The sequence below is a fragment of the Dermochelys coriacea genome, chromosome 22, assembly GCF_009764565.3.
Source record: "Dermochelys coriacea isolate rDerCor1 chromosome 22, rDerCor1.pri.v4, whole genome shotgun sequence".
Lineage (NCBI taxonomy): Eukaryota > Metazoa > Chordata > Testudines > Dermochelyidae > Dermochelys > Dermochelys coriacea.
This window is the reverse complement of record NC_050089.1, coordinates 11,631,704-11,650,560: the sequence shown is the minus strand read 5'-3', so window position 1 is coordinate 11,650,560 and position 18,857 is coordinate 11,631,704. Positions and strand designations below refer to the sequence as shown.

The 18,857-nt window shown below is 44.8% G+C and overlaps 1 protein-coding gene across 5 annotated transcripts in view; it reads left to right on the top strand.

Annotated features, from left to right (window-relative positions):
* Positions 1 to 4,784, top strand: part of ARHGEF12 (Rho guanine nucleotide exchange factor 12) — a 101,257-nt gene extending 96,473 nt beyond the window's left edge. For all 5 annotated transcript variants that reach the window (XM_038380441.2, XM_043501071.1, XM_043501070.1 and 2 more), the window contains one exon: positions 380 to 4,784. In XM_038380441.2, the coding sequence (XP_038236369.1) occupies positions 380 to 390 (11 nt within the window). In that variant the 3' untranslated portion in view covers positions 391 to 4,784. The remainder of the gene's footprint in view (positions 1 to 379) is intronic.
* The last annotated feature ends 14,073 nt before the right edge of the window (positions 4,785 to 18,857 follow it).

Below are 18,857 nucleotides of genomic sequence, written 5' to 3'. Positions count from 1 at the left end.
ATGGATCACTTGGTGATTACCTGTTGTGTTCATTCCCTCTGAAGCACCTGGCATTGGCCGCTGTCGGAAGACAGGATACTGGGCAAGATGGACCTTTGCTCTGACCCAGTATGGCCGTTCTTATGAGTTAGATTGTAAGATCCTGCTTACTTTCGTGTGTAAAGCACCATGCACACTATTGACACTGCATAAAGGAGCCATCACAGCTCCCTTTAAATTTGGTTTGAGCAGATCCCTGTGATGCCTGCAGATGTGTTCTCCAAGTCAACGGTGGCACATAGTTATCCCCCCAATCTGAATTGGCTGTGCATTTTGAAGGACTGGTGATGGTTACTTCTCTTGTGGCCTGTTTTTCCCCTACCGTCTCTTTTCTTTTCAGACAAAAGTTAGTCACGTTTTCTGGAAGTGGCTGAAAATTGGATGAGAGCATCAGCCTCACATCAGCACCTACTAGCTTTCATGCGGACTCTGAGACAAGAGCGTTCTGTCTGTGGACCATCCAAGTGCTAATCATGCTCTAGCAGAGTGGGGATGGGGTGCTTTCTCTGTGGGCATCTGCATTAGATTGTCAGTGGGGGAGTCTCTTCCGTTCTCTCCTCCTCTTGCTACCGGAAATTTTGTTATTGATTCAGAACAACAAAAGAAACCAAACCAAATGTACAGAGCTTTGGGTGTAGGATATAAAAATGTATTTAGACATTTAAAAAATCAATGTATTTATTTGACTTCATTCCATGTATCAAAAGCACATTTTAATTTTTTTTATTTGCTTTTGTTTTAATTGGGTAATGACAGTTCTAACCCTTGAAATCTAGTGCACTCTGGATCCCACTGCTCCAGAAGCAAAGTTCAGATCTGAGAAGGTGGGGAGGGGTGTATTTTGTGTCTTGATTTCACTGGATTGGACTCCATGCTCCCTGCTGGCAACCCAGCTGCCACACGCAGAGTTATTTGCAAAGGTGTTCTGATGACCTTTGGTGGGAACGGGCTACATTCAACAGCCTGTGGACTGGCTCCATTTGGAGCAAATGCCTGTTCTTCATAGCTCATGTGCAATGAGAATTCTCCATGCACTAAATAGCCAGGCACTTCAAATTAGCAAACCATTTTTCCCCTTGGTGGTCTCCTTCATTGACTTGGGGGATCGGACAGGGAGAGGAGAAAGTTGGGTTTAATTTTTTTCTTGACTTTGTTGGCCTTGATAATTGTCTCCTATTTAAAGCGATAAACAATATTTGGAGCTCCAGCACTTGTGTAACTGTTCACCGGATCAAGCAGGAAAAAATGCAAACCTAGAAATGTGGAGGTGTCTCACTAAATCACTACTGAATGAATGTTGGCTGCCATTTGAGTTAGCCACAGGTACTGCTGATTATAGGGCCAGTAAATGTTAGTACCTGGAGGTGTGTCTTGCTGAGTTTCATGGGGGGGTGAGGGGTGTTTATTTTTACTGGGGGGTTTTTTGCTTTTGTTTTTTGCACTGATTGTACCAAAGTGCTCTCAGATTGGAACAGATAGGTGCATTGCAGAGAAGGCAGAACTGCTGGAACCCAGACCCAATTCTCTAACACTTCCCATAGGCCAGTTCCAACAGTTTTCTGTTGGACTTTGTTCCAGACTGACCCTCAAAATGCAAGCTGATAACAGAACTAGCACTGGACATCCAGACTGGTTATTGATAGTGCCTGCTCTGAAATTGGTACTAGGATGGACACTACCTGCTGTGGGACAGTTGGTTCAGGACATTCTTAGCCTGTCAAACTTCTGGAATCACAAACTGCTAATTTAAAGTGTGCATGACACATTCTTTCTGCACCGGGTACCCAAGATTTAAACTATTTTACCAATCGGAATTGAATAATATGCCAAACTAGTAAATCCTCTTACCCTCTTAGAACCATTACAAGAAAGGTGTGCACTACTGCATGGACCATAATGTGTGGAGAATATCTTTTGATCAGTGGAAAGGTCATTCTCCCTTCTCCGTTTTTCCCTGTAGCTAATGACAGAGGATCAAAAGTGCTTTTCCACTCCTGTGAAGTGAAAGCCAGTTCTTGTCCTTTCTTTTTTAAGAAAAAGAGCTTATCCAGGTTGTTCTCAGTTGAACTGAGATGATTTTGGATCCACTTTACAAGTTGGGGCCATTGGAGAGCAGGGAGGATTCTCTTGCAGAAGCCAAGTGCATGGAGCACTTCACCAGCAGGATTCCCCATGTTCCCAATGCAAGCCCAAATGTTACCTTCTAGATTGGCAGTGGCATCTCACTGGTTCCAAGCTAGGGGCTCCTGTGTTACACTTGTATGAACATATGATCAGCATCAGATAAGAGCTTCTAGTGTCAGACAGGCAGGAGCTCAGTCCCAGCCATATGGTTCTGTTAGTTTTAAACATCTAGACTTGCTCTAATGAACCCAGAAATTAAACCGTTGTAACAAATGGTGCCTGACACTGTGTGGAGTCTCCCTTTTACCCAATACTGCCACAAAGATCTCTTGGTCCATGGCCAAGCTTAGTTTTTGATGCCCTTTTCGTTTTATAGCTACTGTTTCTTCCCCCCAGCCTCTTCTCTGTAGCAGCATGTCTCTCTTACAGGGATGGACGGAAGAGCTGATTTTCCCGCTGCATGAATTGGAGAAGTTGCTATAGCCCTGCTGCACTAGCCTTTATAACCCATTTCCTGAGCTGTCCAAGCCATGCTTGAGCATAGACCCTTCCTTACTTTGGGCTGCATTTAATAAAGAGTTAGCCCCGTTGTGCAAATACAGGTTCAAAGCCCAATGAAGATGGGGTCTAGGAGAGCATCATGGCCAAGCTCTTTGCCATTGTCACTCAAGGCCAAATCCTGAGATTTTCAGCCTCCTTACTAGGTGCAGGAAGCCTAACGTTCGTGGTGAGCAGCATGCTTCATAAGCAGCGGAGAGATAAGTGTGTAATGATGGCCTAGTGGGGAATGGTCTGCAGTTCCATGTCCTGGCTTGTCTGACTCCTCTGCCTTGTGTGCTAGCATTTGGGGAGAAATCCCCCACTACTCTATTAGCAACAGTGCAGCTCCACCAGAGGTGGGGGTGGTGGAAGGGCTAGTGAAGGTAAAGCGTAGAAATTGACCTTAGCGTGTCATCTAGACTTGCACTCAGGTTACCACTGCTGGAGCTGCAGGGGTGAGAGAGTTCCCCTAAAACGCTAACTTAGCCATAGCCTTTAGTCCAGCGGGAGGTGGGATGGAATATTCTCTCCCCAACCTCTCCATATGTATAAGGGGAAATGTTGACTGTCCCATTCTCAGCTGTGGTGGTGGTGGTGACACATGAATCTTTGGGATGATTTGGCTGGTAGGAGTGCCATCAAAGAGATACTGCGGATCTTCTTGAGCTAGCAAAGAAAGGTACACTACGTAGACCCAGCTTTATGGGAAGTGAAATGACGTGCTGTGTTGTACTTGGTCCTACTTGTTTTTCCATATGGATCAATCTCATGTTAAGGGCATTATTCCTTGGTGAGGGATAAGGGATCCTTCATTTTCCCCAGCATCATGACCTGAAATCACTGGGATTCCATTTCATTCCCTAGCACATCTACTGTATCGCAGACCCCAGGCATGGTTCATTTTGAAGTGGGGTGGGGGGCTGATGTTCAAATGCACTTTTCAGTTCTCATTTTTATTTTTTTCAGTAGCCATGGGTTATCCCTTCTGTAAATTCCAGTTTCCAGTCCAGCACAGGATGACCTGGCATGTGATTGTACGTTCCCTTGTTCAGATTGGACAGCAGTGCACTGTGCTCTCTGATATGAGTCTGTCTTTTTCTAAATAAAAAGATGACCCACGGTTTCTCATCTTGAGAGTGAGGAAAGGTTGCTACAATGCACCCTGCAGTCCCTTCTGAGAAGTGTGTTCATCTGGTGTTATGGGATCTAGTTCATAGAAAGAATTGGGTTGTGTGTGTTTGTAACACAGTGTCTTGTCCCACAAAAAGGGGAGTGATACAGATGGCAATACTATTTAGGCCACATTTGCTCAGGTTTCTCCCTCTGGCTTTCTCTGTAGGGAGAGGAGATTAAAACATCCAAGGGGCAGGATCAGAAAGGAGGATCAGGTGTGAAAACCCAAGGGCCTGAGTAGCATAGATACCCTCGTCTGCTTTTATACCACATCCCTCTGCCTAGTTTCAGTGTTTCCGATAGAAACACAACATCTATAAAAATGTAGATACTCGCTGACTGTTACAGAAACTTTGCCCCTTTGGCTAGAAAAGGTGTCTCAGTTACCTGTGTAGGTGATCCTTGATTAGAGTTTCAGTGCTGATGGTAATTGGTATTGCCTTTGCCCCCTGGGCTCCCCCAAGAAATCCCTTTTCTTTTTCAGGTGCCAACTGATCAGCAGATGTACTGCAAAAGGGATACTGCAGCCAACACTGGTTTTATTTTGAATTAAGTCTTTTGGAACTCTCTCTTCCTACTAGAATATTTTTATTTTCTTTGTACACCATACAATCATGTACTCTTAACAGAGATTTACTTTAAAGAGAAGAAGGAAAAAAAATCTGGAAATATTCTTTAAAAAAATACAAAAATATCTTTATTAATCTTGTATTTTTACTGATCATGTTTGAATGTCTAAGCAAAGACTCTATTGTTGTATGTTTGTAAAATAGCTCTTTTATGACTTAGCGGATAAGGTTGTATGTTTTGGGAATTAAATATTGGTCATTTTAAAAATATTTCTGTTTTCAGGAGCTGGGAAATAGAAAATTTAAGCATTCAAATATCATTAAATAAGCTTAAAGGAACCAAGTCCTTAACTGGCTGCTTTTTGTTTGGGGTTTTCTTTATTGCCTGGAGCTTGGCAGGACAGACTGTTCCAAAGAGAGAACTTGATGGACAGTGCAAGCTTTTATTTGGTACAAATAACCTATCGGAGTCCATTGATGCAATTGCTTGGGGTGTGGATTCTTTCTCACAGTTAACACTATTGTTCTTATTGATTAGTAGCTCTTCCCTGCAGAGCCCCCTGTTGGTATCTGTGACAGTTTATACATCCTGTTCCACCTAACGTATGCCTAGACGTGGTGTGCACCCTTGCCATCTGAAAAAGGGAATGCCACTGTTCTGGTAAGAGAGAATGCTTTCAAAGCCTGGTCATGCTAAGAAGTCTGACTTGGCTCTCTAGTTCCAGACAGTCCTTCTCTCCCACTGAGCTGCCAGCATGTCTGCTCCATACAGGAAGTGTCCCCTGCTGGTTCCATAGAAATAAGTGTGAATTCCATAGAAAAGTGAATTACTTGCTTGTGTTCAGTGAGTTCACCTTCACTCCTGACGCCTTCTTTATCTCACCTTCACCCTAAACTTGTAAGCAATACAGTGGAAGTAATATTTCCAGATATCAAAATCTCTGTCCTGGTAGATCCTGTCTCAGCATCTGCCATCAGTGCACTTCATTTTGTATGTCTTTTCCTGATGTCTGTGGTCAAAGATCCTTTATTAACATAGGCCTGATCCAAACGCCTTGGAAGTGTGTCAGAATCTTTCCATTGATTTCCCCTGGGCTTTGAATCAGACCCTATAACTTTTTAGAATTTGTAAGAGACTCAGATATCACAGAAACAGGGTGTAGTATACATGAAGGTGCAAACTTTTCTGTTCTCAATTGCCTGTGTATGGTATCTGTAGCACACTCCTCACTATGTAAATGTTACACAATGTCAGCAAGATCAGTTGATTCTCTCCCCCTTTTCAGAGCATATGGTTAGATTGGGTTTGTTTGCTTGTGTCCCACTTTGCTCTCAAATAATCCGTTTGGTATGAATGCCCCACAGCTTTTACTAGCAACACATTCTTTTTTATTCTCCACACTTCTTAACCCTTAATACTTTTTTCACTTGACACTTAGCACCCCTGAACTCTCGACCGCATACAAGTACCCCCTGCTGATAGTGACCGATATGCCAACCCCACTCTGCATCTGTATGCTTTTTTATGGCTGGGGGGTCTGTACCCCACACAGTTCCTGATAAGACTTAAACACCAACTTGTTAAGTGACCTATTTCTGTTTGTTCCAGTGAATTCCAGTCTGAGCCTTTAAAATTGCCTGAAGCTTTAATGGAGTGAGTATAACATTTTTCTCAATGTGTCTTGATAAAGCAATGGAGATGGCTGAGAACAATCCTGTATCCGGTGGGGATGGACAAGATAATCTAACAGGTCTTTCCGTTCTTTTCTATGATTCCCTGAAAGGTTTCTAGATACATGCTAGTGATTTTTTTTAAAAATACTCCTGTTTGCAGTGTCTGAATGCTCAGGCTTTCCTTAAAACCTGTCATGGCTCCCCTCCCCCCAGTGTTAGTTACGCTGTGTTCGGGAAGTTATTTAATGTTCTTGTGCTTGTCACGTCTTTGTCTGTGGTTCTTCACCCCTGTGGGCTGAGTGTGGCAGTCCCAATACAAAGTCCACATGCTTGCTCTTATGGTCGAATGGAGCAGAAGTAGTAAAGGGCCTAGGCAAAGGGAAGCATTTGACATAGGACATTATCCACTCTTCTGCACAGTAACACTGTCCTAACTCCCCTAGAAAGGGCAACCCTTGGTGCCATCCCCCTTCCATTTGCTTTCTTCAGCGTTAAGGCCAGGAATATCCCTGCATGGTGTTCTTGCTCAGCCCAAAGCCAGAATTCTCTTTGTCATGGAAGCCAAACAATTGGGCTTTCAGCCACAAAAATAACACTGCTCCTCAATCGGTCAACTGCTGAATTATAATGCAGGAGGTTCCCAATGCTAAGTGATCTATTAGTATTGCTACTCACGTCTATAAGATGCCAGTGATCATCATCGATTGTGTTTGTGGGAGTGAATGGGCACAAGATGACTTGCCAGTGGAAGTTTAGACTTCATACTGAATTTTGGATGCAGCCCCATTGTATTACTTGACTGGAAGGTGCTTGTTTTTCACCATTTCCTTCCCTGTGTCACAAATAGCAACTTCATGAACACTTCAGACACATGGACTTTCTGGTCCATTTGTTCTGCTTTGATAGTGAAATTAGACCAGTTAGTTTCACTTCCCATTTCTAGTCAGTTACACTGTCACGTACTCCTGCATTTAACACATAATGAGTTGCCCTTAGGTTTCTAGCACCACAGAAGGATGTTTAAGTCCAGCCAGAAGCATTCCCCAATGCAATTAAATACTTGGGGGTTTTATTTAAAATTTTTTTTTGTTTTTTTTTGTTTAAGTAAAATCTAAATGTTTCAGCATAAAATATTCTGACAGCTAGAGGCCTTTTAATAAGGTGCTGTAGTTAAGGAATCTGGCAGTCTATTCATTGTCAAGGTTTTTTGGACTGTTTTTTCCCCCCTTACACAAACACAAGAATGAGCACTTCAGCTGTCTTGCTGAAAGGCTGAAGATTTATACAAAGTGTCTGTTTGACAAACTATTTCTCAGGTGGCTATAAAACGCCATTAGTCCTTATGTTATTGCTTGTTTGCTTCCCCGAAAGTGAATCATCATCTGTTGAATCTTTGCTTTTTTTTTTAAACTTAGCCCTTCATGGAAGAAGTCCAGACATCTTTTTAAAATGGAGCTGCTAACAAAGCCAGCAGGGCATATAAAGAGCTGTTGTGTTCCTGGATAGACAGACTCCCACAAGCGGGGCTCAAGCTAGCATGCTGAAAATAGCCGTGTGGATGATAGCGCACTCCAGTGGAGACTCGAGCTAGCCACCCGAGCTCAGAGCCAGGGGATCGGGTGGGCTTGAGAGCTTGAGCTCCTGACTAAGCCACAGTGTCCACATTATTTTTTTAGCACATTAGCTCAAGCCCCACGAGCATGAATCCATCTGCCCGGGCTGGGAGGCATGCTCCTAGCTGCAGTGTAGAAGTAACGTAGGTTGACAAGATGGCCATTATTTTTCCCCTCCAGCCTCTGCTTTGTTTTCCTCCCTATACTCTTCCCCGTGAGTTTGAACTTCTCTTGCTGTTTGATTTGTCCTTAATTCACAAGTTAGGGGACATCAGCGCTGCAGTCGAGGTGCTGGTTTTAGCTCAGGTGGATGTTGTAGTGCTAGTTGGACGTGTCCAAGCATGGATAAAAATAGCAGCGCAGATGCTTCAATGCGGGCTCTATAAGCATGTGATTGTATTAGTGACCTGCACTGAACCTCATGCCCCTGCATCCACACGGCTGTTTTTAGCTGCACTAGCATGAGTATATCCACCCGGGCTCTAATCCCTCATTGGATTGGAGCACAGACAAACCCTGAAGATCTACATGACTTTCCCGTGGCGGAAGCCACATTATGGAAGACTGTATATCCGTGTGCGGGAGTGTTACAAGCTCTGAATTTTTTTCATTCAGCAGTAGTTTTTCCCTCAAGATCGAATAGAAATTTGAAGAGGAAGCAAAATTTGAACTTGCTATTATACATGGAGATTTTAGTAGTGAACATCTGTGCTAAGATTCTTGTCCCTGGGCCTATATTTTATTGTTATCTGCAGAGGGTGATAGACACACATTCCCATTATTTAGTTCTGCCCCTCACCCCACCTTCTGGCTTCCCTGGCATTTGACATGGCACCGATGCAGATAACAAATCTGGAAAAGCCAAGTCTCTGGTATTTTTTCCTAAACTTTTGGAGTCCTGTTTCTCCCCTTCTGCAATGTGTGTCTACAGCTCCTTGAGAATGGCTTTATTACAGTTGGTAATCTGAGCTCTGTTGTGCTTTCCAAATGATGCTGTTTGTGTTTTTTGCCTATTTAAATGTTTTATCTATTCCTTCTGCTGCACTATTGTAAATAAATTATTCAAAATAAACCAATCAAGTGCTGCTCTGTGACTTCTGCAGCCAGTGCTCTCGAACCCAGCTAGGGAGAGAGGAGGACTGTAACAATCAGAAGGTGCTGTGTCTTTCAGGGCTCTTTCGGCTGCAGGATCAAGTCTCTCTGGGATTCATCACCCTGCTGGCTGGCTGCCACGGTTATTGGAGTAGGGAAGTTGGAGCCAGGACTCCAAGAGTCTGACACAGATTTGTTACACTTTGGACAAGTGTGCACAGATTCTCTGGTTAACTATTTGTAGCATTACAGTGATGTAGCCTACCCGACAGGGATGTTGGGGCTTTGGTAATGGTTATTATTTGCACCTAACAGTGATGCCTAGGAACTGTAGTCATGAACCAGTGGTCTTGATGCTGTACAGATGCAACAAAAAGACTGTCCGTGTCTCAAAGAGCTTGCCATCTCAAGTTTGCAAATGGCTTTGAGATCCTCTGCTATAGAAGTGCAGTGTGCTCCACTTCCAGCTCTTTCCATGGGGCCTCTAAAATTATTCTTCACTTCCTTGGATTTTTTTTCCCTATCTTGCTTTGCATCCTAAGTATTTCCTTGTTCTCAGTAAACTGGAAAGCAGGCTAGTGCTGCTTTCCAAAGAGCAAGGGCAGGATTTATATGCCATCTTGTTCCACTGAAGGTCTTTCACGGGGTAGGAGGGCCTGTGTATTCCCCCCACTCAGCCTGTCTCTAGGTGACCTTTTCCCTTCATCAACTAGTCGATGCAGTTATTTTTCCTCAAATATTTATGAAGTTTGGACTAAAATGAAAGCTGTCTAGTTTCTGGCATGTGATCCAGCCAGCTGGTCTGATTATTGTGAGTGAATGTATCATCTGAGAAACAGGCTCAGCCAGTGAGAACATGTCCCACAGAAGTAGGAAGCTCTCATCTCCCATTTAGGCATGATCAACTATCTACAGACAGGTTTCAGAGTAGCAGCCGTGTTAGTCTGTATTCGCAAAAAGAAAAGTAGTACTTGTGGCACCTTAGAGACTAACAAATTTATTTTAGTCTCTAAGGTGCCACAAGTACTACTTTTCTATCTACAGACAGTAACTGCCCAAGCGAACTGGGAGGGGTTGGAGAGGGGCATCCAGTGTGTGTCTGCATTTTGATGTTGGTAGTCTCATGCTTCAGAACTTTCCAAATGCATTTGATTTTAAAAAGAGGAAGGAAAATCCTCATCCCCACTGGAAAGTGCTGGGGGCGGTGTGCCTTTTGTGTTGATCATTTGCCTCTGAATTCTTTGGTAATGTACTACAGCAGTGGCCCTTTAAAGATTTCTCCTGCCCTGCTATACAGGAGGAGGATTATTCTTTGAAAAGACAAACTTTGCTATTCAATAGAATACACCCTGCAGGACAGAAGGGATTTTAAGGGCCAGGACTGGGCATGCAGCTGAAGCAGTCTCTTTGCCTGTGCGTAGGGAAGATTGGGGGAAAATTTAATGAAGGCTGAAGCCATCCAGTTCTGACTTCAGGCTAGCAGGGGAGTTCTAAGTGCAGGCTGAAGATCAAAGACAGCTGTAGTGTTATAAAATGTGGACCCATGGCTGATCTGTTGGTCTCTCTGTAACCACAGGGGGAGCTTAATGCTGATCAGCTGTGTGGCAGGTTTTCATTGCTGGGTAACTTTCATCAATTTTTATCAAGAAACCTTGAAGTGCAGGCAAAAAATGTTTGGTGGTTTTTTTTTTTTTTTTTTTGTTCACAGGCAGCTCTCTGCCTCCTGGCCTGTTGCCAGCACAGCCCACAAAGAGGGCACCCTGGTGACTGTGGCAACTGGAGAACGGAGACTAGGTCCCCTGGAGACATGCCCTAGACTGGAAAATGTAAGGGGATTTCTGAGAGAGAGGGTAGATGGAGCAGTGCATCCACTGGAGGAGTGAGAGCCTCTACTACCGCTAGCACCATCCAAATGATTCTGGGGAGGCCTGTAAGTCCCTGTCAGGGCTGAGAGCTTGACAAATAAGTTTTCAACCCCAGTGATCCCCTTGGCCTCCTCCTTGCAAGCAATCTTGGAAACTGTGTCCTGCACCATCCCCGTCCTTGCTGGACAGGACTATGCACATAGCTTCTTGGATTGTGCCATGAAAAAGCAATAAACTGAAATGTGCCTCCCTCAGTATTTCTCCAATGTGAGAGCCTGTATTGGTCCCCCACCCCCACAGCTGCTATTTTATGGCTGCAAGTCATCAGCTGGGCTTTCAGTGGAATAAACCCCCCTGATTCTCTCCACTGTTTCCTTAAACTGGTTTGTTTCCAGATGTCTGTGGCTTATTTAGCATGAAGCCTTTTCCCTGATCAATGTTTTAACTTTCCCTTTGATATTTACTCAGAGCTGCTGAATAAACGACATTAAATGGAGCTCCATGGATGGGAGAGTAAATCTACATTTCTATCGGCTCTCTGAAGGTTTTGCAATAATTCAGACTATGGGAAGTTACTGTTATACTAGGATATTAATCAGTGTGGGATGGGTTATTTTTGTGTGTGCCCTTCCCCCCCCCCCCACTGAAATTTCAATACAGGTTCTGCTTCCCAGCCTGAAACAACACAGTGTCTTGAATTAACATGAGAAGGAAAGCTCTGTATTCTCCACTCACCTCCTCCCTTTTGGAATATTGCCTTCTCGCCATTTCAAAAGGGACTGCTTCTGTCCTCAGTGCGACCCTTATGAGGACCATGAGATTAAATGTTCCTACTCTGTGGGTTTTTTCATTTTGCTTTGAAATTGTATCTGCGCACCTCCCCCAGCCTGTCCCAGCTCTGAAGTCTTAGTAGATGGCATTGAACTACAGAGGGTTTTGCTACCTTTTCACCATGTATCCTGGTGTCTTCTGATTTACAGTCGGGTTCCTGTGTTGATCAAACTGCCCATTCAGTGATGTGTGCTCTTGCCCTATCTTTTACCTACAGTTATTGATATTTGTATGCTTTCATATGTAATTTCCATACACACAGAAACAGAGTTATTCCAGGGGACCTGATACAGCCCCAACTCTCCCTTGCTATAGCTGAACTGGTGGTTGAAATGTTGTCAGCTTTGGCCTGCTTCAAATGAAGATACCCAAACATTGTGTGTCCGGTCAGGTTCCATAGTAATTAATTGCCAACTGTTGTGATATTTGGTGGTTTTCTTAAAGCCTCAGCTGGTAGAGTTGTGTGAATGTAAGAAACTCCGCTTTCTTTTCCTAAATGCATTTGTAGTCCTTGTGCTTACAGAGAAAAGCTTGAAAATGTGACCCAAGAGCACCCTCAAACTGGAAGAAAAAGGTGGGGAGGAAGTAAATATATAAAATTAAAATCTCAGTTTTAAGCCAGTCTTTTTTTGGGGGTGGGGGCAGAGGTGTATGATCGGGGGTGGCCTTTCTGAAATAATAAAGGGAGTGTTTTAACCTGGGCCAGATCCACAGCAGTTGTCCATCAATGTGTTTCTACTGATGTCTGTGGACTCTGCTGAGTTTTATATCAGCTGAGGATCTGGCCCTGTATCTATAATATTTTCCTTTTTGAAGTACTTTATCAGACTTAGTACTCCAAATCCCCATGAGATGGGTACGTATCTGATATTTCACAGGTGAGGAAACTCAGATGCGCAGAGGATGAATTTTCAAAAACATGCACGGATTTGGGGCATCTCATTGGGTAAGGACCCAACTTTTTGAGATACTTCGGGCCTGATTTTTCATGGGGTTGATGTACTTGCGCTTCTAGTGCAAAGCACTGAGATGCAGGTGCTCCACGTCTCCGAAAATCAGCCCAAAGAGGTGGCCACAAATTGAGGCATTATATATCAGTGGATACTTTTTGAAAAATAAGACCAAAGCAATTTGCCTGTAGTCCCAAAGTGAGTCATGTTCCAATGTGGGATTAGAACACGAGTTCCTGGAAGGTATCTCTCTGCTTAGGCCAATAGCTTAGCCGTATGGCTGTTTGAGTGTGTTGAAACAAGGCTCCCCTGCCTTTCCTTTCAGGAACAATTCTGGATTTGAACTTTGGCTCCTAAATTCTACCTAGTTTCTTTCAGCTTTTTGCAGCTGCTGCTTCGTTTGGGTCTTCTTCTCTTGCTTCATTCAAAGGATTTTAAAATGCTTTGTAGTTCAGGGAAAGGAAAATTCTTCCCATTTCAGCCAGATCCAATCGAAATCTATCATCTCCAGTCTTCATAGTGTTCTTCTACAGTCACAGCTTTGGTGTCCACAGTTACTCTGCCATGAAGCTGTTGAGCAGATATTTAGTGTTTATGCTACAGTACTGCCTGCAGGGCCCTATTGTGCTAGCACTGTACAAATGTAGCAAGAGATGAGCTTGGGTTCAACAAATTGTCTTGTCTATTTAGACTGTAAAAGGGTCAGAAGGGGCACAGAGAGAAGAAATGCTTTTACCAAAGTCGTGTGGCATCACTGGGCCTAGAACCTGTGGGTTCTGACTTTCCAGCTAGGCTCTGCTCTCTGCAACCACACTGCATCTTGGCTCTCTGAAGTCAATTTCATTCTTCATGCAGAGTGGGTCCTATTGCTGGAACATTTCTCTTTTTAAAGTCTTAATTCTTGTGCTTTCACCACATTTCAAAGAGGAGTGTTTTTCTTTAATGACTACTTTTAATTTTTCTTTGGCACATGAATGAAACCTGTAGAAGAAAACCTATTTTAATAGCAGTAATTACAAGGGAATGAACACCAGAACAATAAAGAATCTGACAGATCTGAATCAAGGACAACGCTTTGCAAACAGCAATCTGGTGTTTTTATTATTCTCATTTAAAAAGAAAAAACTTCCTATGGTTACAGTATTGTACTAGGCCTTTAGCCATCTGAGTTCAATTCCTGGCTTTGCATAAGACTCCCTGAGTGACCCTATGCAAGTTATATAAGCCCAGATCCGCAGTGGTATTTGGGCACCTAACTCCCACTCAAAATCAGTGCGAGCTAGGTCCCTGGAGCTTTGAAGATTGGGGTTTAATGGCTCTGTGCCAGTTAATGTCTCCATGCCTCAGTTCATAATCTGAAATATGGGGGTAGAAATCTTTCCATTCTCCTACCCTTGACTTGTCTATTGATATAAGCTAGTTTGCATACAAACAATCTCACTGTGATATAATCAGCACCTCCTACACTGCAGCTCCACTCTCAGTGAGGCCTCTTGGCGAAACTGGAATAGAAATGAAAGTAAAAAGAGAGAGTTCAGGCAATGGGTGGCTTGAAAGATACAAGTCAGAGATTGGGGAGAGGGGGGCTATGAGGGAAGAGTAGGATTTTGGCTTGGTTGTAGCAAAAGTTCATCTATTGAAGGAATGAATTTGTGTGAGTCAGAGAATAGAGCTGTGTTCCAAAGGAGAAAAAAATCTGTCATGATTGCAAAGCTACTCATTCAAAGGTTAGGAAATGCCGGGAGGAGGGGAAGCTACTTCACAGCTCTGGCGAGTAGGCCCATAATGAAGAAGAAGAGCGATGTAGGAACTGACGATGGGATATGGAGTCTTCCTGGTGTAGGCCATGATTTGAATGTAGTCCAAGGCTGTAGTGACTGAAAGCTGTCACTCCGGAATGGTAGCTCTGTTTTTTATTTGCATAAACAGAGCCTACAGGTCCTACTGGTGATTTAAACCCTATGTGCAAGGCTCTGTATGCAATGAAAAGACAGTTCCTGCCCCAAACAGTTTACCAACAAAGGACCTGGCAAACAACTATTCACTTCTCAAAACCCATCATAAAAAGTATTTTGCATTAGTGACATCTACAATGATTATTTAGTGCTTTGTTTTTTCTTCCCACTTATAGACCTGTATTCTGCCAAGGCTCATGTATTTAGTTTTACCTCTGTGAATCACCTGTGGGACTAACTCCACAGCTGCTGTAAATCATCAGAGCTCCATTTATTTCAGTGAGGCTACCCCATTTTACACCAGCCGAGAATCTGGCCTCGTGTCTTCAGTGGAGCTATTCACAGTAATGTGACCTGCATGTGTAAGTGCTTGTGAGAGTGGGGTCAGAGCCCCTCTTTGGACTATAATCCCCTTTTACATTTGAACAGATTTTTTTACTTTTTCAAACAAAAACACCCCAGTTTATTTTTCACAAATGTTCCTTATTTACACAATTGGTCTAGTTAACTCATTGGAGCAGTCTCTGGTTAGAAATATAGAATTAGGTGGGGTGTCTAGTGTTTGTTTTTTGTTACTACTGTTACCTAGAGCTGTCCTTTCAGGGCTAAGTCTGTCTGTAGAATTATGTAATCTGGACATGTTCTCTCATTCATTGGCAAAAAAAAAAAATCATTTTGAATATTAATGAGGAAAAATCATACAACAGATTTTTGCCTCTATTTCAGTGAAGGGAGGTATATTGAATTCTCTAACGCCTTTCATCCTGAAGGATTTCACAATGCTTTACCGATTTTAACTAACTCCTATGCAGGGAGCTTATTTATTCTGCCACTGAAATGTAGCCACCTCTGGAGTTAAGTGCAGCAGCTGTTTACATGGTGCAGAGCTCAACTACATGCCTGTTTAAGAAGAGAAAAATACCCTGACTGCTACTGAAAATGCAGGAGTAATTTGTTTTGCTATTTAATAGGCACCTAGATGAACAAAACGTTGTTACTGATGGGGGGGGGGGAGGGGAAGTCGGCTAGGCTATTGGGGTTAATGGATGATAGACTATTAGATGGGCCAAACTGTTTTGCAAATTTCAGTGTTAGTTATAAATTGGGGAAATTATCCCAGAGCTGCCTCTGCAGGTTTTTTTTTGCATCTTTCCCTGAAGCAACTGCTGCTGGCCAGTCTGAGATAGGTACTACACTAGATTGAGCACTGGTCTGGTACTGTAGGGCAATTCCTATGAGCATCACTTTTGGTCCTCTATTTTGATCACTCCTTGCATGTGTCTGATTTTCATTCTGTGCCTTGTAGGCCTCAGTCAGTATCTTCACAACATCTCTTGAAGAGGGAGTGCGAGGCTTGGTCTACATCTAAAACATAGGTTGAACTAGCTATGTTCCTTAGAGGTGTGAAAAATTCACAGGCCTGAGCGCTGCAGTTAAGCCCCACTACTGCCATTGCTAAGTCAACAGAAGAATTCTGTCATTGCCCTTGCTACCAGCTCTCTGGTGGGAGGATGCACTACTCCACCAGAAAACCCGCTCCATCACTGTAGGAATGGAAGTGTCTGTGCTACAGCACAAAAGCTCTATCACTGCAGTGCATACAATGTAGGTGCCTTTGAGCATGGTGATCGGTGACTTAAACGTAGGCCTTGTCTACACACTGGAGAGCACCCTGCTGTAACTATGCCCTGTACAGGCTGGGGGTAGGGGTTTTTCTGTCTGTGTAGGAACACCTTCTCTTTGAGCAACATGGGATAGAAGCCTAGAGAACTTCTCCATCAACATTGCTGCGTCTACCCTGGGGCTTTTATGGGCTCAGCGATATTAGTCAGGGGAAGATTTTTCATGCCCCTAACTGATGTAGCTATGCTGATCAAACTTTTCAGGGTGGACCAGGCCACAGATAGTCCCTGACTGAGGACATTTCTGTCTCTGGGGCAGGGATGGTCTTTCTACCTATCTCAGGTATCTGTCTCTTCCTGTCTTTATATGGCACCACTCCCAATAGGCCCCCAAGCCCACTTCTGGTCTCTGTAAATATGCTATGGTAGCACTTATTATCAACAATTTCCCTACTGAATGATCCCAGAAACAAACTGAGATCCCAAAGTGTCTTAAATAAAACAGTCTATGCAGGTAACGGTGCGATCAAAGTAAATTGATGACAGGGCAATGAGCTGTCCTAGTTCTAAGCCTGCTTCAGGGCTCCTGCCTGTGGGCCTAGACCACTTTAGGGCAAAAGGGAAAATGGGAGAACAAGAGGCTCATATCAGCATTCCTGTGTTTCAATTTCCCACCTTGCCAAGCTTTTGTGGGTCAGCATCTCTGCCTCCTGGATTTCCAGGGCCTTTGCGGCCATGAACTTGTCTTTCTGATGTTGCTTTCTGGGGAATGACCTCTCTCTACCTCCCTTCTGTTAAATGCTAAGGGAAAGATCCTCAGCTGCTGTAAGGTGAAAGCTTAAATGACTTCACTAAAGCTATGCTGATTTACAGCTGCTGGGAATTTGACCCTGAGAGTTTCTAAAGTCAAGACCTTGGATTAGCTTTCCAGTTCTGTAGACCTCTTTTTACAACTCTACCCCCAAGGCAGAAGCTCACAAGAACATCTTAAAGGACTTTCTACAAAGTAGAGAATGAATCTATATTGAGTACAAAAGAATGACATTTGGAGAACAGCCAGGTTGCAAAGTAAACCGCTCCAAAGACAGAAAATGCCAAAATGGCAGGAACTCTGCACTCATTAGGATCTGGCCTACAATGAGCAGATAGAGGGATTCCTTCCTGACTCTAGCAATGGCCACCTTATGCCCTGAAGCCTGCCATCGTGATTCCTCCCTGTTTTAGCCTGTTCAAGTGCAGAAGCTGTTATTGGTCACAAAATTATCCAGCCTCTACTTTTATCCAGACTCATTTTCTTTTCTGGCCAGAACCGCCCTCCCACCTTTGCCCCTGTATTCAAATGGTGGTGCAATCCCCCACCTTCCTCAGTGCTGCAGCCTAGACCGCCACAAGTCTAGGAGCGTGGGGGCCATAGATGAAACTGAAAAGCAAGTGCAGCCCCGACCTAGGGCAATGCTCTGTCACACAGAGAATAATAAATGATTAGGCTGGCCCATTGATGCAAAGGCTCAGGGATGATTTAAGGAGTAACAGACTTGTAGCTATTGTCCTAAGAGAAATGATGGGCGAAGAGGATGAGTTCACAGCACCCAGGGGCTGTTACCTGTGGGTCTTATGAGCAATTTGTTTCTGGGGCAGAGGCATTTCCACCCCCCCAGTGAAGCTGTTCCCCTCTCTCTCAATGCTGTTTCTTCCTAGCAGGAGGGGAAGATGAGTTTGTCTGAAATAATAGCTCTTTGTTAATGCACAAGTCCAGTTAATGGGAGGGGTAAAAGCTTTGTTTCTTACTATTCAACAAAACCCCATAAACCAAAACTACAGTATTGAACAGCACCGCTCTATAGGATTGCTGCTTACAGCAGTGTTACTACAGTCCTAGGGCCTGCTACCAGGTATTTTTTGTTGTTTTACAGTAAGAGAAGGGCCCAGTTCTGCCCACTCCTATCTGATCTGACTATATTACTGGCAAGCAATTGGTGCAAGAATTGTTTTTGCCTTGGGTGGAAATAAGTGCCCCATGGCTTCCCAACACGGGGTGCTGGAGGAGGCAGAGATGCTCACCTTGAAGGCTCAGAGTTTGGGAGCTGTGAGCAAAGGCATTTAACCCGGTCCTGGCCAAAGCTCCAACCCCAGGGAAGGAAACAGCGTCCAGGCAGTAAAATCCCATCGTTTGCAACATACCAGCGCCGGGGATCCACAGCAGCTACTGATGGGGCTGCCCAGCTCCGGCCCCCTGGGCCAGGGGTGCCGATTTCTCGGGGGGGGGGGGCGCTCAACGCTTCTCGAAGCCGGGCCCCTCCAGGAGCTCCCAAGCCCCGGGTCGTTTTTATTTACAGGGGCCGTTTCCCTAAAGCAACCTCCGCGGGGGCCCCCCTGCTGCCTCGGGCCCTAGCCGGCTTCCCCCGCCCCGCTTCCCGAGCCAGGGGCCGGGGCCGCTCCGCTCCCCCCGCGGCCTCAGCCGCCCTTCCCCGCCGGGCTCCTTCCCCCTGGCTCCAGCAGGGGGCCCCGCTCCCGGGACCGACTCCTGCCCCCCCGCCACCCGGGTATTGTTCCCCCCCCCGCCGTGCCCCCCACCCCCTGCCACATCCCCTCCTTCTCCTCCCGGTACCGCACCCCCCCCGCTGTGTCCCCTCCCCCGGGTTCTGCACCCCCCCACCGAGGCCCCCCTTCTTCCGGATAGTGCACCCCCCCCCGCCATGTGCCCCCCTTTCCCCGGGTACAGCAGCCCCTGCCGAGCTCCCCGGCACTGCACCCCCCCAGCTCCGTGCAGTTCCCCCGGTCTCCACCGGGGGCCCCCCCCCGTTCCCTCC